Source organism: Gallinula chloropus (genome assembly GCF_964237585.1).
Source record: "Gallinula chloropus genome assembly, chromosome: 11".
Lineage (NCBI taxonomy): Eukaryota > Metazoa > Chordata > Aves > Gruiformes > Rallidae > Gallinula > Gallinula chloropus.
Genome location: NC_140096.1, coordinates 2311204 through 2333446, shown reverse-complemented (window position 1 = coordinate 2333446; position 22243 = coordinate 2311204). Strand labels below are relative to the sequence as shown.

The window sequence follows — 22243 nt, the reverse complement described above, 5'->3', positions numbered from 1 at the left end:
ACCTCTTGGCATGCATCCCTGGGCATCATGTCATGGGGTCAGAGATCAGACTTTGAGCCAGAAAGTCCCTAAAAAGAGGTAAATATTTGACCTGCACATCAGAGTTGGCTGTGGGTGTGCTGACACCTCCCTGCCACATACCTCTGGGTGGGTAAGGGCATATCAAGCCCAAGGCACAGTCCCTTTCCTATGCAAAGACTGCATCTTGTCCTACTGATAGATGACTAAGGAAGCCTCGTGGGATGCCAGGTTTGTAGTATTTTGGGCAGCTGCATTTCATGAGGCATTTTCTCCTGGGAATGATGATTAGATAAAGGAGATGGATGCTGTAAGCTACTCTTGGCTCTGCAAGGTGAGTGCATTAGTAGCAGAGCCAGGAGGAAGGTGAGTCTTGTAGGCGAGTTAAACTCACTTTAGGATTCCTGGGAACCCTGCTGCAGGCAGGAGCTGCTGCAGAAAGTGCCCGTGGAGGAGCTGCACAGCAAAATACATAAAAGGTCTCCACCTCCCACACCCCACACATCCAACTCTAAATGCACATGAAGGGCTGCTGCCTGTGGGCTGGCTTCATTAAACAGCGCTGTGCCACGGCGTGCTTGGGGGAGAGGCACAAGTCGGGGAGATGGATACTGGTAGCTGCAGAAGGGTGACCCTAAGAGTGGCAAAGCAGCACTTTATCCAGCCCAGGGTTGAAGGCTGCTGCTGTGTAGAGTACACAGCACTGGGGCAGCCTCATCGTGAGCAGCGTGGGCGGTCCTGGGCCCCACGATTTAAGAGGACGTGAAGGGCCTTGGATGCACCTGGGTGAGGGAGGGAAAGCTGGTGAAAGGGCTGGAAGTCCTGTCCTGTGAGGAGCAGCTGAGGATTTGGGGCTTGGAGAAAGGAGGCTGAAGGGTGACTCTGCTGCTTCCTGGGAGGGGATGTGGGGAGGAAGGTGCTGAGCTCTGTTCCCTGGGATCCAGTGGCAGGATGCCTGGGAACGGCTCAGCACCACACCAGTGGGGGTTCAGACTGGGCATTCAGAAGCATTTCTTGAGGGAGAAGCTGGTCAGATGCTGAGCAGGCTTCCTAGGGATATGGCTGATGCTCCAGGGCTGTCAGTGTTTGAGAGGCATTTGCACAGTGCCCTTCACAATGTGCTTTAACTTGGCCAGGCAGTTGGACTAGTTGATTCCTCCCAGCTGGAACTGTCCTGTCCCATCCCATCCCCTTTGACTATCCCACTTTTTGGTATTTAGACAAACTCTGCAAGTTTCACAGAATTGTGGGGGTTGGAAGGGACCACCAGAGATCATTGAGCCTTGAGAAGAGGAGGCTGAGGTAGGCTGTATCACTGCCTACACTGACCTGACAGGAGGCTGTAGAGAGGTGGGTGATGGTCTCTTCAGCCAAGGGACAGGTGATGGGACAAGGGGAAATGGCACAAAGCTGTGCCAGGGCAGGGGCAGAGCAGATGTTAGGAAAGAATTCTTCACTGAAAGAGTTGTCAGGGCCTGGAAGAGGCTGCCCAGGGAGGTGATTGAGTCACCATCCCTGGAGGTGTTTGAAAGACGGGTAGATGAGGTACTTAGGGATCTGGTTTAGCACAGGACAGGAGTGTTGGACTCAATGATCTTAAAGGTCTTTTCCAACCTGGTTATTCCATGATTCTGAGTCCAACCCGCTCCCTCCCCACCCCCACCAAAGCAGGTTCCCACCCCAAGAACCTGGAGTTACCTGGGTTGCAGAGTGAAGGATGAGAGGATTTAGAGCCATGGCTGATAAAACGGAGTGAGCAACACAGCAAAGGGTGCTGCTGGCTATTAATACCTCTGAATTTAAATATGAGGCAGCGGGTCCTGACGGTGTGCTCTGATCCCACCAGCCACAAGGAGCCCTGTGACACATCTCACAACTGCAGGCTCCAGGATCCAATTTCAATTCCCTCCTGCAAAACATCCCAAGTCTTTATTTTTAGTCTGGTGCATCCTGTAACACACACAAAATTAAGGGTAAGGGGAAAAAAAAGAGGTGACAAGAAGCACCCGGAGAGAAATAATCCTCAATCCAGTTATCTGTCTCCATCTCTGCTGCTGGATGCAGATGAACTCACCCCTTGGTGAGAAGGCATTGAGTTATTGTTATTGTCAGCCTGAAAGGTACATTGTAGGACTGGAAATCTGATAAAACTGCAACTCAGCCTGGGTTGCAAATGGTCACAGGCTTGCTCTGCAATTCAACATTTCCCACAGTAGGTTTCCAGGCTTTTGGACAGCCAGGAACTTTCTGCTTTGTGTCTGTAAGGGAGCTGATAAAAGTAAATTAGCATGCTTAGAGGCTGCTCTCTGCACATAACCTTGTCCTGAGGAAGTGGCATGCTTTGGCATACTTTTAGTAGCTGAGAGTGAGCACGCTGCAGTCTGGCTGCCTTTCTAAGTTACTTGGATTCTGGGGGTTTTCTTCAGGTTTTATGATGATGGCAGTGGTGCTGTGTAAACACTGGTTTATGTTATTTAATTGCAGCCTGTTGGGAAATACCACAGGGAGCTGAGGAACTGTTTCTTATAGGACAGAGACCTACCTTTTAAAGTTTTAGGGTGTACTGAAAATCAGAGTGTCACAGACTTGTAGGGTTTGGAAGGGACCTCCAGATATCATCCAGTCCAACCCCCTGCCAAAGCAGGGTCCCTAGGACAGGTCGCACAGGTCGGTGTCCAGACGGGGCTGGAATCTCTCCAGAGAAGGAGACTCCACACCCCCTGGGCAGCCTGTCCCAGGGCTCCCTCACCCTCACAGGGAAGAATTCTTCCCCAGATTGGTGTGGAACTTCCTGTGCTCCAACTTGAGGCCATCGCCCCTTGTCCTGTCCCCACAGACACTGAGAAGAGGCTGCCCATTTCCCCTTGTGTCCTACCCTTCAGATATTGATAACCATTGATCAGATCCCCTCTCAGGCTTTTCTCAAGGCTGAACAGCCCCAGCTCACTCAGCCTTTTCTCGTAAAAAAAAAACCCTGAAACCCCAAGGGTTTTATTTTTACTACAAACAAAAGGATCATTTTGACCCCCTCCCACCCACCTGGTCATTTAACTCGTGGTGGGGGTGAACAGACCTGCCAGAAACCCACAGGAGCATCTTGTGTTGCCAAAGCTGTTTTAGCTAAAAAGGGGCTTGGCTGAAAAGTCACGCCTGGTCCAGCTCACAGTGTGTAACCTCAGACTTTACTACCAGCAGAGTTCCAGTGTGGGACTCAGGAGTAAAACATGCTATTTGTTCTCTCTGCTCTTTCCTGCTACGCCTCAGTGGCAGTGCATAAAGTCACCTGAAGCCTTTGCACTTGGGGTGTGACATTTCAGATCCCTCAGATGTGTTCGTAGGACAGCTTGGGAGCCAGGTGCCTTTACAGATCTCCACTTCATTGGCATTATCAGCCAGAAGGACTTTTCCCTCCCCTCTCAGCACAATTCCTTTTGAATACATTTATCAGAGTTGTGGTTATCATGGACCAGAGCAGTGAGATGTGCATTGAGTGAAAACTCCCACACTGCCTTTAAGTATCCTTCTTTTTTCCCTGTAGGAAAGGTGCCCAGTGCTGCCTGCCATGGGATGCTGCTGGCTAATCCACTGTGTGGGTTTCCTTGCCCAACACGGAAGGTGGTTCTTGTGGTTGGCTGCTAGGATAGGGGCCATGCCCACTGCAGATACCTGACCCAGCTCTCTGGAGCCAGCACGTGTACTGGGAGCCTCTCCTCAGCGCTAAGATGCCTGGATAGGGTGGTGTGGGACATGGTGATCCTGTTTCAGCATCCGCAGAATAAATATTGTAAATATTACCTAAGCATCCTGTAAATACACTCACAGGAGAGGACTTGGTTACAAGCTGGCGTACCCTTACCTGTGTGCAAACATGATTCCAGGTTGTAAGCCGGGCTGCCCTGCGGTCTGTGTTGTCCTGGGTTGAACCTGGCTGAGCTGCACCCAGCTTGCTGGGGAGGGCAATGTTTGACTTAGGGGCAGGAGCACATTAGATCACCCACTGGACTCTGCATCCCCGGTGCTGCTGTCTCACTTGGTAACACCAGGGGTTTCAAAGCGACTCGAAGGATTTGGACATCAAAAGGGGTGTCAGGAAGCCTGTGCCTGCAGAGTGAAGGAGAGTGTGCTGGGAATTGCCTCCTAGCAATCACTGCCTTGGGAGGTGCCAGGGAAGCCCCAGCAGCCTGTTTCAGCACCAGCTCCACTTCTCCTGCCAGGCTGGCATCGCCCTTCCCAGGGTTAGTGTCACCTCTGTGGCCGTGTGCCAAAACAACCCAGGAGTCATCGCTGGTCACTGTAACCCGGGCAGGCAGGCAAGGAGCTCCCTCAGAGGGAAGAGCTCAGTGGTGAGGGCAGGGATGTGCATCTCCTGCAGGGCTGGTGGAGGCTGCTGGCCACCCCTGAGCTGCTCAGCAGAAGCACAGCTGCTTCTGACCTCTGTAAAGTCCTTCTCAAGCCCAGTGCTGGTTTCAAGGGCAAGCTGTTGTCCCCACCTCCCCCACAATGCCCATTTCAAAGGTGATGCTTAGCCCTGGGCTTCCAAAATTCCATGCTGGAGACTGCTCAGGGAAATATTTTCAAAAGGGAATTTTGGAAATCGTGGAAAACTCAAAACATGGTTTGCATTTTGTGTTCTTGTGTTTGGTTTTGGTTTTGGTTTTTTTTTGGGGGGAACAGAGTCACATTTCTCTCGACGCATTATCTGGTTATTGGTATTTTCTTATCTCTTAGTCAACATGAGTCTGACACCAAATTTATCCTAATCCTGGATAGAAGATTGGATACGTGGACATCTGTCAAAATGACTCTCCAAAGAATAGCAGTAAGTCCTCTTTAATGTTCATTTCTTTTCATCTGTTAAGTCACTGTGCCCATTTTATGTCACTTTCAGAAAACCCTGGGAACCAGGAGCGCTGATGCTCACACTTTCTCTCCATGTAGTATTTTGTTTTATGGCCCTGTAATTAATTCAGACATAGCTCTGTGCCCCATCTGAGGGCGTAAATGAGCTGTTTGAGTATTAACTGATTCAGTTGCTTGGTTTGGTACTTTTATGTGTTCTGTGCTACGTTCAGTGCTTTTGCTGTGGGGAGGATTTGGCTTCATATACGTTCTTTGTGGACACTGGTTATTAGTGAGACTGTATTTTACCTACTGGTCTGGGAGTGAAAGTGTCAGGTTCTTAAAATGGGCTTCACAAGCATTCATATGTGATTTTAAAGGTGTATGTATGCATTCCTGTATTGTAAATACCCGTTATGTGTGCTACACATCATGAGCTCGTTCCCTGGCTGAACGTGTGTCTCCAAAGGAAGCTTTTTGCAGCTCAGGAATGGAGGATGCCTTGTGAAATCAGAGCACGGCAGTGCATGCAGGGGTATACAGGTCCTGTCTACAGATGCATGGATAGGTAGGAGCTAATTGATAAATGCTGTACCAGCCAGGCCATGCCCTGTGGGTACGACAGTGAAAATATTCTGGGTGTATTTCTGTTGCCTTTGGGTTTGCATATAATCACTGAGTGTTGATCCATCTGATATAGAATGAAGTGAACAGTATGTACTGAGAAATAAAATACTGGTTAGATCTGATACAGTTAGAACTGTTGCTGTTTTGAGTAGCTAATACTGGTACAGCCAAACTTGGTTGGATGGCATTTTGCTGATAGATTCACAGGATTGTAGGGGTTGGAAGGGACCTCCAGAGATCATCCAGTCCAACCCCCTGCCAAAGCAGGATCCCTAGGACAGGTTGCACAGGGAGGCCTCCAGACAGGGCTGGAATCTCTCCAGAGAAGGAGACTCCACACCCCCTGGGCAGCCTGTCCCAGGGCTCCCTCACCCTCACCGGGAAGAAGTTCTTCCCCAGATTGGTGTGGAACTCCCTGTGCTCCAACTTGAGGCCATCGCCCCTTGTCCTGTCCCCACAGACACTGAGAAGAGGCTGTCCATTTCCCCATGTCCCACCCTTCAGGTATTGATAACCATTGATCAGATGCCCTCTCAGTCTTTACTCCAGGCTGCACAGCTCTATCTCACTCAGCCTTTCCTCATAGGGGAGCTGCTCCAGGCCCTTCATCATCACCCAGCAGAAGGAAGAGAAGGTTACTTTTTTCTAACATGTGTAAGATGCTGGTGTCAATATTTTGGGCTCTGATTTTCCTGAATGTCTTTAACTGAATTTCCAGGTATGGTTGCCATACTATTAGAGCAGCAGCAGCATTTAAAAAGCAGCTCTTTAAAGTGATCATCACGATTCAGTTCCGCTGCCAGCGTTTGAACAGGTGCTTGTACTAAGAGCATCCTTTAAGGATGATGGTGGTTGCTTTGCATAGTCTGGAAGTTTCAAATGTGAAAAAAATCCTGCCCTAATTTGTAGCTTCTACAGGAATGGCACTCGTTTTAATAAGAAAGTGTAATTATTGTGTGACCCTTGAGCTTGCACCCTGTTCCTGTACCTGTATGCACTGCGCGCCCATGTAGAGACCTGGCTTTGCCTGTAGTGTCCGGGCTGTCCATGTAGATGCTGCGGAGGTACTCTGTGCAAAAAGGAGTGAGAAGCAGGACACCTGTATCCAATAAGTCTTGAAACTGGGGAATCTTGCCTTAAAAACAGGGTCTGGCCCCAAAGGGCTGTCGCCGTGTCCAGGAGGCGTTTAAGGACTTTGTGCATCTAACACAAAAAAAGATGAAATCTTGGTTTCTTTCCGATCACAAACCATAACCCATGCTGCAGTAAGAAAGAATATCTTTTTTTTTTTTTTTTTCCCTGGTCTTTTTATAATTTTGGAATGAGAAGCACGGATGAGCTGCATTTAAAATACACTGCCCTATTTCTTCAGCATATGTTTGTGCGAGTGCAGCTCTGCGTTTGTGCACCCAATCCAGACAAAAATTTGCTCTCAGGCTGTACAGCTCTTTATTTAACTCTTTGTGCATCCCTCTAATTGCTTGGGCAGAGCAGGCTCAGGCTGGTACCCGCTTTGGAAAGAGGGGGCCCTACAGCTGGGGTCAAGCCTCAGCTTCTGGCTGGAGCATCTTTCCTTACTTCCCCTCCAGAATCCTAAACGCCCTCAGGACCCACCTTTGCGATAGTCGCAGTGTGTGTTTTTTGGGGAGGAAAGGGAAGGGTAAGAGCTCTGAGAGCCCGATCCTCTAAGGAAAAGAGCTGGCCCCGGCTGCGGGATGATTTTTGGCATTCCACCTTAAAAACCAACCCCGGCGCTGGGAAGGAGAGCGGGGCTGCCAGCCGGGAGCCGGGTGCCGGCGGGGCTGCCGCTGCCCGCCCCGCTGCCCGCCTCTACCTGCCCCGGGAGCGGAGAAGGGGGTTCCCTACGCACCCCCCGAGCCCGGCGGAGCGGCGGCGGGGCGATGGCCGAGGCGAGCCCGCGGCGGGGCGGGCGGCGGGCCGGCAGGAATGCGGTAAGGCTCCGGGCCCGGCGTGCTGCAGCGCCCAAGGACGGGGGCGGCAGCATCGCGGCGGCGAGAGGCCTTTTTGTACCGGGAGGAAGGCGGGGGGGGTGGTGGGGGTGAAAGGGGGAGCGGGGATATTGACCGGCGTGATGCTAACCGAGCATGGCGGGGGGAGTGTTTTTAGCGATACCTTCCGTGCGGGAGGAGCCGGGCGCTGCTTGCGGGCGGTGGGGCATCCGCGTCCCGCAGCGCATCTCTGGGGTGCCGTGGGAAAGGCTGTATTTATTGCTGGTGCCGTCAGGGAAAGCCCCTCGCGGGGAGGGGGCCCTGGGCTGAATTGGTGCTCCAGGCGATGCTGACGGCATCTTTGGGGGTTAATTATGCAGGCGGGTAACGTCAAGGTAGCAGAGCGCTCTGGAGTTCCTCGGTTTGGCTCCTGGGGGGGTGTGTGTGGGGGGTAAGTTCAAGCATCAAATTTAGCAGGACCCGGCGTTTTGGTGTCTGACTTTTCCTGTAAGGGGCAGGGGAAAGGCATTCGCTTCGGCACCTGTGTGAGGACCGCCAGCATCAATCCCCATTCCTCACAAACTTACTGGCAGATACCACTTGGTCGTTGCATTTATTGATTTCCAAGCTCACGGATTTCCCAGGGAACTGCAGGGAAGGATGTTTCTCTGGAAACCAAATTCCTAAAACTAGGGAAAAATCACAATAAATGCACCAGGACACGATACAGGATGGGAGGCAATAACTGAGATGCTTTTGATGGATGCCCTTTCTTGTGCTGTGTTAGCTGAGATGGGCTGTATTGTGATCTGTGATCTGTGTGGTTGCAGCTGAGCGTGTCTTTAAACCAGTTGCTGAACTGGGGCCTTAAGGTGCACGTGTTTGCGTCCTGTGAAGGGGGACAATGTTCTGAGCCCGGTCCTGGGTCAGTCAGGTGGTTAGTCCTGGCGAAACGTTGCCAACTGCCTGATTTAGTGGGATTGCACTGAGTTTTCCCGATGTACTGCAGTGGAACAGCAGAGGGCAAAGGCTGGAGAGGGTACTTGTAGGTGTTTTGTTACATAAACCCACGTTTGTCCGATGCACAAGATTTGGTTCAGTGTTATGAATAAGAAGATAAAACATAAAACAAGATTAAGGATCCTTTTGTCTTTGCTGTCTTGATTATATTATGGGGAAGGGTTTTTTCCAGCATTACCTTCAGCATCATCAGATCTCAGTTTGCAGGTAACTTGCCTATGCTTCAGCACTTAGGAGAACTGGAATTGTAGGAGTGAGTAAAAAAGATATAGTCCCTTCAGGAATGTTATCCTTGAGGAATTACTGATCTTTGTGTGTGTGTGTGTGTGTGTGTGTGTGTGTGTGTATATCCTTTCTCATCCTTTCTCTTAAGTCTGTGAGAGGGCATAGGACATGGTTTGGTTGGTAGTTGTCTTCCTGCAAGCTTATTTTTTGGCTTGGTTGTCTCTTCCATGCTTGGAATACATTAGGTATCATTTGCAAGGGGTTTAGCTACTCATAAGTGTTGCCTTTGATCTTACATGTATAAAATCAGCTGAAAAAGCCCCCAAGCGCTTTCTAAGCTGAATGGAAATCAAATCACCTGGCCTGGAAACCCAGCTATGGATCGAGGAGCAAAAGGGATGCAGGTCTGTGTGTGTGTGGCATGTCAAGTTCTGTCCAAGGAGAATTTGCCTCTGTGGCAGATGTGGCAGGAGGATGAGAGTGCTAGGTTATGGTCTCTTCTTGTATGTTGTGTAGAGCATGTTGGCATCCTGCATTCATGATTCCAAGGGTGTCCAAATTCACCTTTGCTCGCAGAGGCGTTTCACATCTTCCTGCTATTGCAGTGTGGTTTCATCAGGCATCTCTGCCTCCTGATCACCCATCCATCCTCCTGGAGCTGTGGGTTTCCTGTCCAAGGGCTTGTGGGAGAAGAGAGTCAAAGCCTACAGCTTCCCACTGGAGACCCAGACCCTTCCTCTAGGGAGTCTGCTCTGCACACAAAGGGTGCATCTCAAAAAGGACTTGAAGGAGCAGGAAGAGGGCAAAGCAGACTCATCTCTGCTTGAAGTGCCAAACAGGGTTAAAGGAGACAGGGGATGGAGTCAGGTAGCACAACCAAAGGAGGATGTGTCTCTGGCTGGTTGTTCTTCTCAAGGATCTTGCTGATGCATTTTTCAGGGGAGGTCAAGGTAGGAGCCTGAGGTTCAGAGACCTGAACACACTGTTGTGTTTCTGAGATGGAAATGACAGTGGCTTTCCCCAAACTATATGGGACTTCACTATCAGATTCACCCACAATGAACTTATAACCATGCAGAAGGACCTTAAGTGCATCCTCTAAGCTCCTTTAAAGCATTGTAAGACCATTGGCCTCACAAGGCTTTGGTACAAGTCAGTTTGAGCTATTAAGGCGAGGGGTCCAATCCTGGCCCTTGGGGCTTGCAGCTCATGGTGGCTCCTGGGTGCTGTATGTTAAACCTTACTGGAGGATGCTCCTGCTGTCCTGTCCACAGAGACATACCCACTGGGAAGTGCCCAGGATGTAACATGAGGCAAACACGGACATAAGGGTGGGTGTTATGGAATGACACGTGATGGGCTCGCAACTCTGCAGGGACAGACATTGCCGTGAACGCAGACAGGATGTATCTCTTCTTTCCTGGGCTGTCTTAGTGCCAGGAGATGTGCCAGAGCATACGGAGTGTCAGGGACTAGCCAGGTCAGCCAAAGGCCTGGATGGAGCAATAGCAGCATTTACTGGTCCAAGGGACAGCCGGCATGGGGAGGTGGGAGAGGCAGCCAGCTTCTCTGGGATGTGGGGCGGGGTGAGTGTTGAGCTTGCCAGAGACTCTCCAGTGCAATATTAATGCTGTAAATTCTCAGTTCATTCAAAATGTCTGCAAGCCTGTGCCAGTTCTGGTGGTGCTTTCCTCAGTGAAGGTTTTCTGCATCCCAGGCAGAGATGCTTCTCAGTCTCGAAACGAGGAACCACTCCAACTCCTCAGAGATATCCAGCAGACGGCGGATGATTTTCTTTCTAGTAATGCATGAAGCTCAAGTCAAAAATCCTCAGCTGAGCAGGCTCTCTGAGATGGGCATCTTTGCAGACAGAGCTGTGTCTGGTAGCTGGGCTGTTGGAAGACCTGCCTGTGCTTGTCTCGCAGGAGAGATGGTCTTTGTAGGGCTAATTAAACAGTCACGGAAGCAATGACCTTTACCTCCTGCAGCATTTCACCCACTCTTTCTTGGGCAAGACCTGTCTCAGAGCCGTGAAGGTCTGGTGACTCCACTGCCAGGTTTAGACCTTTGGCCCATCAGCAGGTTTGGTGTGTTGGAAGCTGGTTCCTGGGGTCTCCTGCCGCTGTAGCCGTTACTTTGTGCCTGGGGATGGCACCTATTTTGGAGACACTGTGTGCTCACTGGGTGCTGTGGAGCAGAGGTACAGCACCCAGCACAAACATCTCTGTTATTTAATGGTTTGCTCTTGTGTCTAACACTGGATCTTTGTCCCTCATGCCATTCTTGTTGACTTCCAAAGAGTATGAATTTGGCACTTCATTCACATTCATGTTTTATTATTTTTTTTCCCTCCTCCTGCTTAAAATAATGTCTGATCAATATATTTGATCCTAAAAGTCACTGTCCATTTGTAAGTGGAGTTGTGGGCAAGGGAAGCTGCAACCTGCCCTTTCCCACCCAAGGAAACACAGCAAATGGGTTACGCTGCAGTTCCTGGGTGTCAGATCTCAACTGTAAACCGGGGCTTTTCTGAACAATGCTAATGCACGTTTCTGGGAGCAGTCTTTGGTTTGAAGGCATAGATTGTGTGCCCTGTGGTGTGCAGTACCTAAGCATTACTCTCACCCTTGGAATAGATACTACTATTGTCTTTCTCGGAGGATAATGGAGGAGGATAATATAAGGAAGAACATAGGGAGAAATGTAACCTGGCATGGCAGGATCTCAGGGAAAAATCATATGTCTTAATTAACTCACTTCTGCCTCATACACTTATCCATAATTTAATGATGTGACTCCTACTTTCTTAAAAATTCTTTTTCATTCTCAAGCAGCCTTTCATGGATCTGTTTCAAACTGCACCTGCCAACCATATGCTCATAAAAAGACTCCTGCAGCATTTCACAGGAAATTCCAAATTCTTACCACAAATTAAATGTTGCCTGGTAATTACCAGAGACGAGAAGAGAATGCTTGATGCAGTTATGGGATGATTAGTGAGTTTGGCAATAAATTTTCCTTCCCCAATCTGTTTGTCATTCCCCTTGGTGTCCCAGCCCCTCTGTTCCCTGCTAAGTTGCAATTTCGCTCTCCAAGTTAGAGCAGTGAACAAATTATAGAGTATTAAAGTTTATAATAAGTGGCCCTCCAAGGTGCAGGGCTGAATTCCTGCCTCTTCCAAAGGGAAGTGGAACTGGATGGTCCTCCTGCAGCTACATCTGTCTCTCTGAACCACTTACTGTGTTGTCCCTCCTGCTTTGAAAATAAGAAACAACAACAAAAAACACCAAGACCTGAATGATTTTCCCCCCTTTTTGAAGTGTTTGAAAGTCGTTGTTGGACCTGCCACGTCCCCAGGTTGAATGTTGTCTCTTTCCTTGCAGGCATCTTTCCCAGGGAACCTGCACTTAGTGATGGTTCTTCGTCCCACGGGGTTTTTCCAGCGCACCTTCACTGACATTGGATTTCGGTTCAGTCAGGAGGATTTCCTACTCAAGTTACCGGTATGAGTTGGGGAGGGGGTGTTGTGCCTCTGTGTCCCATTGCAGGCACCTATGAAGAGTAACTGCATGTCTCTGCCAGTAATATGCCCTATTTCCACCCAATCTCTCCCCACCAAACCTCTCCCTTAGAACTTTCCAGCTCCCTTGTGCAGAGTTTGCTCCTCACAGAGCATGTCCACAGTTAGTGGGTGGTGGGGTTCTCCCCCTGTTCTCATCCCCCAAGTAGGCTGCATGCCTCTGGAGGATAAAATCATGCTCAGGAGTTTGGCTTATCTCTGAGAAGTAGAGAGACACGTCTAGTGATGCTTTTGCTATGGCTTCCACCCATAATTGCCACTTTAATCTTGTGTAAACTCCATACCACGTAGGTATTTGTCTCTAAAATAGCAACTGGAATGATTTTCTATTCTCAAGTTGGTGTTTCGGAGACTTCTAAAACCTCCTTGATTATAGGACATAATTGGAGTAATTAAGAGAAGAAAAGCAGGCCTGTGGAATCTAAGTTTGACACAATTATGAAGCCACGAAATAATCTCCATTTTTTCCTTTAGGAAGTAATATGATTTCCACAAACTTTGCATTTTTCACTCTAAAATGTTTATTATTTGTGCAGCTTTGAAAATTCACAACTTGTTCCAGGGCAGATCAAGACAGCCATCTATACAAGGAGTAAATATTTATGTGCAATTGGCCAAGGCCTCAAAACTTGTTAAAATGTATCTTTTTTTGTTTTCCCCCAGATTACTGGTCATTCCTTGCAAACACCTGCATTACTCTTGCTTTCAGCTCTGTTCTGCAGTCAGATACTGCAGCATCTCACTGTGCTTTGCATGTAAGGAGGCAAGCACTGAGGAGATCAGGGCTGGCTTACCAGAATGGTCAAATGCATCAAATAAAAGCCATGTTAAGCCATAAGAATAAGAAAATAAGCCATGCTGTACAACAATACTTAGAGAAAACCCAATTTTTAGGTACATAAGAGATTTGTAGGCCTGATTGTCTATGACTTGGGTAGGAGTCGTGATCATTGACGGACTAACGGTGCTGCCTTGTTTGCAGGTTGTTATGCTGAGCTCGGTTAGCGACCTGCTGACGTACATTGATGAACAGCAATTAACCCCGGAGTTTGGAGGCACTCTGGAGTACTGCCACAGCGAGTGGGTCATCTTCAGGACTGTACGTACCGGGCCTGAACACCGGGCTCTTCTCTTGGGTGTTTGGGATCGACTGAGGAAGGTTTTCTGTAAGGCAAGGGGTAGGGGATGCCTGATAGGAACCCCTGAAGCCAACTACATTTCCTCCATCAGATTTGTGAAGGGGTCAGGTGGCATTAGGTGCTTGAGGGGTCTGTAAGGGAATTGGGTGGTTAACTCCCTCAGGTTCCTTTTGAAACTGCTCCTGAAAGATCTGTCTGAAATCCTTATTAAAATTCCCCTAATGGGAATTTAATAAAAGATGTATGGTAGATACAGAATAGTTTGTAGGGTGGTTTTTTTAATAACAGTTACTTCATGTGATCGATACCACAAATGTGTTTGGGAACCAGGGCAATGAAGCTGCTGTCTACATACTGACTGAATGCTGGGAATTCAGAAAATTTCCTTTTATTTCTTCTTCTTTGCGAGAATTTTCCTTTACTATTGCCAGAAATCAGGCATTTCATTCCCTGAGCTGTTTCTTGCTGTGTGTTTCTGCGCTTCCTGTACATGCTGAGTTTTCACTGGGTCTTTGTCTCCCATATTAATAGCAGATTGGATTCCCCGTTGGATTTCCAACAAATCAAAGCGCCAATGAAAAATGTTTTCAGACCTCCTCGTGCCCCTTGTCCTGCAACATCATCCACACCAACAGATGTGGAGCTCAGTATAAAGACAATAGCAGAAGGCGTTATAGCTGGAATCACTCAAACCATTGAGTTTTTTATGCCATTAACTTTGTGCCAGTTTATGCTGCTGCACTGCCAAATTAATGAATTTTTCAAATTCGTTGGCTCTTAGTTTTGTTCTTTTGCATGATGTGTTAAAGTGATAATGGCTGAGCTCTCACACTTGGAGACAAAAATGACAAAATGAGTGACAAAAACTGTTAATCTAAGAAAAGGATAGCTTCTAGACAACGGCTGCATATGGCAGATAAGTGTATGAAAAATCTCTCTCAAAATTCCCTTGCAGTGTGCTCATAAAACATTGCCTGAAATTTCCATGGAAAATGCATATGCTGTTTGAAGAAAATATAAATGTGATCACAGAATCACTAGGTTGGATAAGACCTTTGAAACCATCAAGTCCAACCGTTCCTGTCCTCTACTAACCCATATCCCTGAGCACATCATCTACCCATCTTTTAAATACATCCAGGGATGGTGACTCAACCCCTTCCCTGGGCAACCTGTTCCAGTGCCTGACAGTCTTTTTGGTGAAGAACTTATTCCTAACATCTAATCTGACCCTGCCCTGGCGCAGCTTGAGGCCGTTCCCCCTCATCCTGTCACCTGTCTTTTGAGTGAAGAGACCAACACCCATCTCTCTACACCCTCCTTCCCACCCATCTCCCTCATAGCAAGCTCTGGGGCTGCCCTGCAGATCTCAGCCTTGGCTCTGCACAGACTCTTAACGAGCTGTAGGGATGCCCTGAATCCCAAGCTGATTGCAATTATCCTCTCCCACCAGGCGATAGAGAGTTTTGCACTGACAGTGAAGGAAATTGCCCAGATGTTACAGGCCTTTGGCACGGAGCTGGCGGAGACCGAGCTGCCGGATGACATGTACTCAATCGAGCGCATCCTGGCCCTACGCACAGAGAAGTATTACCAGCTCAAGGTAAGGCTCAGCAGCAGCTCCCCTGTGGGTTTCCAGCCCCTGTTTGCACAGCAAGATGGGATTTCTGGGGTTTGGCTGCCTGTTAGGTTGGTGCCCACTCCTCCTTCCCTCCCATGCATGTGTCTATGTTGACAGACAAAACAAAACACGGCGTGACTGTTTCTGCACATTACCCTTGCACGTGCCCTCTCTCAAACAAATTACCCTGCCAGCACCCAGCAAAGTGTCTCAGCTGCAGATTTAGTGTGCTCCCATCATGGGCTTTGCCTGTCTCGCTGGCAGAGGGCGGGTGGGAGGCTCCAACACTTGTGGGTTTGTGCCTCGTGTGGGATTCCTTCCGCTTTACCCCCATGGCTGGGAGAAGCTGCACGCGACCATCATCAGTGGGTCTGGAGGGGTGGTTTGACCCCAGGTCCCCCTGCCTGATGCAGCATTCTCAGGTTGGTGGAAGGAAGCTGTGCTGGAGGGCATCTGAGGTGAAGATTTGGTGTGAGCACATGGTACAGAGCATTCACGATGTGATCCCCTGTCTTCACCTGACCCTTCGTGTTTCACCTTAAACATTTGTTTCTTTAATATTTTAGGATTTGTGATTATGATTAACATTAGCATAGGATTAATGATAACACTAACATTAATACTAACATTAATTATATATAATTATTAAATACATTATGAATAATTGTAATAATATCATAGGATTAATATTATTATAGGAGCTCATGGAAGTTTTAGAGCAGCCAGCTGCTTCTGTAACAAGCTGTTGTCTTTCCTGCCCCCCTATCTTTGCCTGTCCTCAACCTCTCCCTTCAGAAACAGTTCCTGTGTTAATTGCTGTGCTGTGTGGCTGAAGAACGAGCTCATTTGCTTTATGACTGGATCCACTTGCCCAAGTCAGAGAAGGGTGTCTGTGGCCATTTATAATCATTTGTCGTTCACGTGACAGCGGGTGGCCCGGAGGCTGCGTGTGAGAAGTGTGCAGAATGACACCCAGAGTGTGCTCTGTGTGGCCATCGATGTGTGTGTGTGTGTATAGACAGTATCACTACAGATGCTGCAACAGTCCTTTGTTTCTTCTTTGAAAGTCAAGAGGGCTGTAGTACAAAATGGCAGCTGCATTATGATACAGTGAGACTGACCTAAACTTCATGCTTAGGGCAGTAGGACTCCTTGGAAGAGCCCAGTGCAGGGCCACCAAGGTCATGAAGGGAGTGGAACACCTTCCTTATGAGGACAGGCTGAGGGACCTGGGCCTCTTCAGCTTGGAGAAGAGGAGACTGAGGGGTGACCTTATTAATGTCTATAGATATGTAAAGGATGAAAGTCAGGAGGACGGGGCCAGGCTCTGCTCAGTGATGGCAGTGACAGGACAAGGGGCAGCGGGTGCAGCTGGAGCAGAGGAAGGTCCATGGGAATATAAGGAGGAACATTTTCCCTGTGAGGGTGAGAGAGCCCTGGACAGGCTGCCCAGAGAGGCTGTGGAGTCTCCTTCTCTGGAGACATCCAAACCCTCCTGGATGTGTTCCTGTGTGATTTAGTCTGGGTGATCCTGCTCTGGCAGGGGGGTTGGACTAGGTGATCTTTCAAGGTCCCTTCCAACTCCTAACGTCCCGTGATTCTGTGATACAGCTGAGGTGTGAGGGGCAGCTCTCAGCCACATGATGTAATCCTGTGTATGAACAACCAGTAGTACACACTTTCCTCTGTGGAGAAGTAACACCCTTCATGTGCTTTCATTTGCATACAAAGCCCAGCAGCACTCAGTACAAGGCATCTGTTGCTTTTGATGCCTCCTCTATTTATTTCAAATATCAAAACCACTCGTCAGCTTCTGACTGAAATAAAGTCCGTTGGCTTTTTTTTTCCCCCTTTTGTTCCTTCCAAGCCTGTGAAGGATGAAAGCAGCTGAGAAGCTGCACACAGACCGCGGTGGCAGCGGGACACAGGATCCTTGTCCCTCTTGTGACAACCCCAAGATTGGTACAGCTGAGCCCTGAATTCACATAATGAGTCGATCAGAATCATTTATGTAGCTGTGATACTGAACAGAAGCTGGTTGTAAACACAATGGGGAAAAAAAAGATAGAAGTTAATTAAGCAGAGTAATTAAGAAATTAACCTCTTTGATACACTGAATGGTAAAAAAACCCCAGTCAACACCTGTCTGGCAGTCGGGCTACTTTGTGGTATGTATAAGGAAAGGCTTTGAATCAAAAGGGAAGTGCAGGGCTCTGGAGAGTGAGATGTAAGGGGATGAAATAACAGCTGCCTGCAGTCTAAAGCATGCTGCCTAATTCCTCTTCCCTTTGGAGTCTCCTGCACTCCAAAGGGAGGTGGATATTTTGGCCTTGTGGTCATTTTCTCTGATGTTTTAGCGACAGGGATGCAAACTGGCAGGGGATGCTTTGTGTGTGGGAGAGGAGAAGCTCTTCCAGCCGTGTCCTCCTGCTCCTGGGATGCTGGCCTGATGATGCTCTTAAGTTTAGGTTGTTTTTAGCAACCTGGGGCAGGCAGACGTGTAAGCAAGACTGTGCTTGCTCAGTCTTCTCCCTAAAGTGGTTCCACAGAATGTTTCCAAAGAAGTGGGAACCATTCTCTGTTGTTTCTCTTGCAATAGAAATCTGGCCACCTCCTAGAATGGGCTCTTTCTCCTCCAGGAGTTGGGTCTCTGATGGAACTATGCATGAGTCTCCCCTTCAGGGATTCTTCCAACTCAGTTCATCAGCCACCTCTGTTTTCTCCTTCCTTCTCACCTATATCTTTGGTCTTTTGTCTTCTGAAAGTAATGAACTAAATGGCCACATTTGCTCCATCACTGAGCCCACCACAGCACAAAGCACCTCAGCTGATGCTCATGAGCACACCTGGGGTTTATTTTCCCTAAATGGGAACTATGGGATGTTCTTCCTACAACCTCCTGTGATGAGCTTGGTGGTGAAGTGCAGCCTCTGAGCTGCAGGAATACTTGCTCAAATCCTTGAACTGGTTGATAGATACCTAATGGAAACCTACCTGCTCACCAGGAGAGACCTGTGGTAGTCCTGTCCTCCTGCCTCTTGAATCATTTTGTGGCCTGATGGTTTTATGCATGCCAGTTTCCACCCAGCCTGGTGACCAGCCCATGGCTCAGCCTCCTCCTGCCTCAGAGGCTAACCCCACAGTCAGGGGGCTAAAACATCTGCTGGGAGTCCTTTGGTCTGGTGGATGCTGGTGCTTCGTTTGGTACAGGGACAAACGTGAAATGGCTTACTGTCACCTCACAAAAAGTATCCTGACTCAGAAATGCTTTGAATCATGCAGGAAGATATCACAGCAGTCACAAAAGAGGGAAACTTGCTTTTGAGCAGTTTTGAAGAGCCCGATGCTGGGGAATGCAGTGAGGAGCAGCACCGCGAGAGGCCTGGGGACTGGGAGACCGTGAATCGGTGAGTGCACGCTGCTCTGGGTCTGTCTGGTATTTGAGTGGGAACATTCAAGTTATTTAAGTGGTGGGTGTGTTGTTTAGGTCCCCTAACAATCAGGTAAAGACCAAGATACCAGAGTTTTCCTCCAGACCCATCAAATTGCTGTCTTGGCCTTTGCAAAATGCAGATGCAAGGTTGCCCCATGCTGGGTTCCCAGGTGTTACTCAGCTAAATGGAGATGGCAGCAACGGCTTCACAGCGGTGCTGTCACCTGCAGTGATGATTCAGTTAGAATTAGCCCTGAGATCTTCACATATGTAGACATCCACTGACTTTTCCTCAGAGCTTCAGTGCAGAAGACCTGTGTAGGTGATCTCCAGGGCTTGTCCATCCCTGCCTGACCTCTATTTGAAAATTGTTCTTATCCTGTCCTTTTCCTGTGCTCCAGATTACTTGGTCAGCTGCACGAGATGGAGACTGCTTTTGATGGCTTCTGGGAAAAACATCAGTTAAAAATGGAGCAGTATTTACAACTGTGGAAGTTTGAGCAAAGTTTCCAAGAGGTATGATCAGATGCACTTCTGCTGGCAGAAGGAAGAGTCGGAGATGGGAAGGAAGGGAGAGGAGAGAGTGTTTTCGTGCCTTTTATTTTGAGACTGTTTAATTTATGCTGCTGTTCCCTGACTCTGGCAGCGCTCTCTAGCTTGGGGACACCACTGTGCTTCCTCATTCAGAGCTAATTTAGGGATCGCTGCCCTGCAGTCGCGTAGATTCTTGCTGACGGGAGCATCTTTGAATTCAGAAATTAGTTCTTGGACACCAGTTTTGTGCTCTGCTTTAGCAGTCTGAGCTAAAGTGTGATTAATTTTGGCCTGAGGATGATTTCTCCCCTGCCTGTGCTTTGTATCCTTTTGCAGCAGTCTTCTTCTTTGTGTCTAGGTCAAGAATGCCATCGAGTTCTTAATGGGTCAGCAAGCAGAGCTGCCTGACACCGGCGACAGCGTCCTCCAAGTAAAACAGAGGCTCAAGGACCTGGGTCATTTTGATGGTATGGCTCAGGTGAGATAACCTGTCATGGGAAGAGGGGCTAGTGAAACACCAGAGGCATGCTCTGGTGTTTTCTGAAATCACCCTGTTCTGGTGCAAGTGGTTGGGAAGCGGCTGCAGAGGAGGGTTGATTTCATGGCTTTGGGCTGCGCAGCAGTGCCGCCATCCCCCTGCAAGCCAGGCACGGGGCATTTCATTATCGTGGTTAAAATAAATTGCTGAGCCACCACGAAAATCCAGAACAGATAAATGTCTGAACATAGGGGAGGCGTGGGAGTTAATGAGCTGGAAGAGGAATTATTTATATGTTAAGTGCTTTAGCAATGCTAATAGGCAGAGACTTGTTACCAGGCACACGGAGAGGCAAAAAAGTTGCTATCTTGACGTGTCTGTGATTTGAACATAACATATGGATGAAGACTAAGGGGAAAGGAGGGTGAAGAGAGATGATTCATGGGAGCCCGACTGAGGATGTGACTTTATAAGGGATGTGCTTGGCAAGTGCTCCAGGGTCACTGGAGAAATCCTGAGGGAACTGGACACAACCCCCAGAGACCTCTTTGAATACAAGAGTCCTAGGGGAAAGGTGTAGGGCTTTTTTGGCTGTTTGGAAGCAATGTTTGTGGAAAGGGGGAGGAGGAACAAAAGGCCAGGCAGACAGGATGCTGCAGGGAAGCCGTCCCAGCAGAAAGCCAACCCTGGAGAAAATGTAACCATTACACAGACTGCGATGTGCAGGCAAGATAGCATGTTCACAGAATAACCATGTTTGCTCTGGGATCACAGAATCACAAGGTTGGAAAATACCTTTAAGATCATCAAGTCCAACCGTTCCTGTTCTATGCTAAACCATATCTCTAAGTACCTCATCAACCCTTTTTTTAAACACATCCAGGGATAGTGACTCAACCCCTTCCCTGGGCAGCCTGCTCCAGGTCCTGAAAATCCTTTCAGTGAAAATTTTCTTCCTAACATCTAATCTGACCCTGCCCTGGTGCAGCTTAATTTCATTTCCCCGTGTCCTATATCACCTCTGCATCAAGCTTTGCTGCAAAGGGCCTGGTTTGCTTTCATCATAAACCTTAACTGGTCAAGTTCCCTTTCGTGCTTATGAGCCCAGTGTGCCTAAACTGGACATCAGCTGCAGTTTTTATAGAGAGCAGTTCCTGGAGACAGCAGCAACACATTGCCAGCACCATTCACAATGTTGCTAGTTTGGTGAAATGCTGTTTTCCCTTTAAACCCTTTTTGGAAAGCAAAGGGTTTTTCCCCCAGATGATGGGGGTGCTATTTTATCCCACGTAAGGCACCCATTCTTGCTGCTGCTCATGGCAGTCATCTCCATGGGTACCTGAAATCTGGTGAGACCAGGAAGTGTGTGTGGTTATATGTAGATATTTGAAGGAAGTGTGCAATCCATCCTTTTCCTTTCACTGAAGGATCTGATTGGGAAGGCTCAGGTGGTGATACTGCACGGACACCAGCTAGCAGCAAATCATCACTACGCGCTGAACTTAATCTGCCAGCAGTGCAACGAGCTGCGGCACCACTCTGACGTCCTGTCTGATGAGATCAAAAGGAAGCAGATGAGGCTGCAGAAGACCCTGGATCTCCATACCCACCTTCAGAAGGTAGAGTTCAGAGACACAGTGCCCTGAGAAGTAGATAGGTAGCTTCTCCACAGGCCTAGCCTCTCTGCATCTTAACTGGAGGCATCTGAAATTTGCAACTTTGCTTTGGCAGTTCAGGGTAGGGAAGCGTTCCCCAGGAGCATAGCTGTTTAAGCTATCAGATATCTGCTGGTGCTGTGAATAGTCAGCAGAAAGAGGTGGGCATCTCCAGAGGGCAACTCAGAAGACCAAAGTTTAGCTGCTGCTGCTTTTTGGTCACGCTGCACGCACGTATTAATTGATGCTTGAGGTCTTCACACCCAGTGCAGCAGGGGTGATGCTGGCAGATAAACCCCAGCCCTTTTCTCAGGGCGATTTATTAAGACTGAGCGTAGCTGAGTGTAAAATAGGTGACAGATTGGTGGATGGGCGCAGCTGCTGTGTGCTAGCATGGAAGTGGAGTCATGTGGCTCCAACGGTCTTTGATATCTTAATCAGCATCAAATATTCATTTAGAGAAATTCAGGCTAATTAGGCCAGAAGGCACAGGGCTGCGATACGCTTGAGGCCATTAAGGGAAGCAGTGAAGTTTGACCCTCTTCTGTTTCACTGTTTTGGGGGGCTAGGAAACTTGTTTTTCCCTTTCTGTGTTCTCCACTATGATGTTGTATTAATCTGTGGGGCTGGGGGGTTCCTCAGCAGCAGCGAGTGGTGTCCTCTCCTGGGCTCCTTCCAGTCCTGCTTGGTGCTGGTGGTCTGGCCCATGGGCTCTGCTGGAGCACAGCATGGTCCTGCTCTCCACGGTCTCTGTTCACAGCACTGGAGATCTTCTGTTGCTCTTGGCTGTGGCATCTTCTTACACTCGTGCACACCAATGTGTGTGGGAGCCAAACAAACCCTAGCTTGGCATTCAGCTGTTACCTCTGCGAGTTAAAGGTAGAACCTTAAAAGAATTGGGGTTTTCAGTAGCATGTTTTCAACTGAACTGCAGTTGCTTTGATCATTCCTTGCAGTTCAGGCCTGCACCAAGCCGGTCATTTATCTCAAGAAACCTGCCTGTCCTCTTGTAAATTCTGTTGTGCCTCCTTCCCTTCAGCTTTTGGAGGTGGATAAATAAAGATCTGCTTATCATTTGGCTCAGCTATGCATGAAATAGTACTTCTGTGTCAGTTATCCCACTGC

General features: G+C 48.5%; 1 protein-coding gene across 1 annotated transcript in view; it reads left to right on the top strand.

The window, feature by feature from the left end:
- Positions 1–22243, top strand: part of MCF2 (MCF.2 cell line derived transforming sequence) — a gene marked incomplete at both ends in the record, with an annotated part of 55627 nt that overhangs the window by 13163 nt on the left and 20221 nt on the right. The window contains 8 exons of the mRNA XM_084269294.1: positions 4747–4837; positions 12062–12181; positions 13241–13357; positions 14851–15000; positions 18301–18425; positions 18853–18967; positions 19344–19463; positions 20891–21082. Of these exons, the coding sequence (XP_084125420.1) occupies positions 4747–4837; positions 12062–12181; positions 13241–13357; positions 14851–15000; positions 18301–18425; positions 18853–18967; positions 19344–19463; positions 20891–21082 (1030 nt within the window). The remainder of the gene's footprint in view (positions 1–4746; positions 4838–12061; positions 12182–13240; positions 13358–14850; positions 15001–18300; positions 18426–18852; positions 18968–19343; positions 19464–20890; positions 21083–22243) is intronic.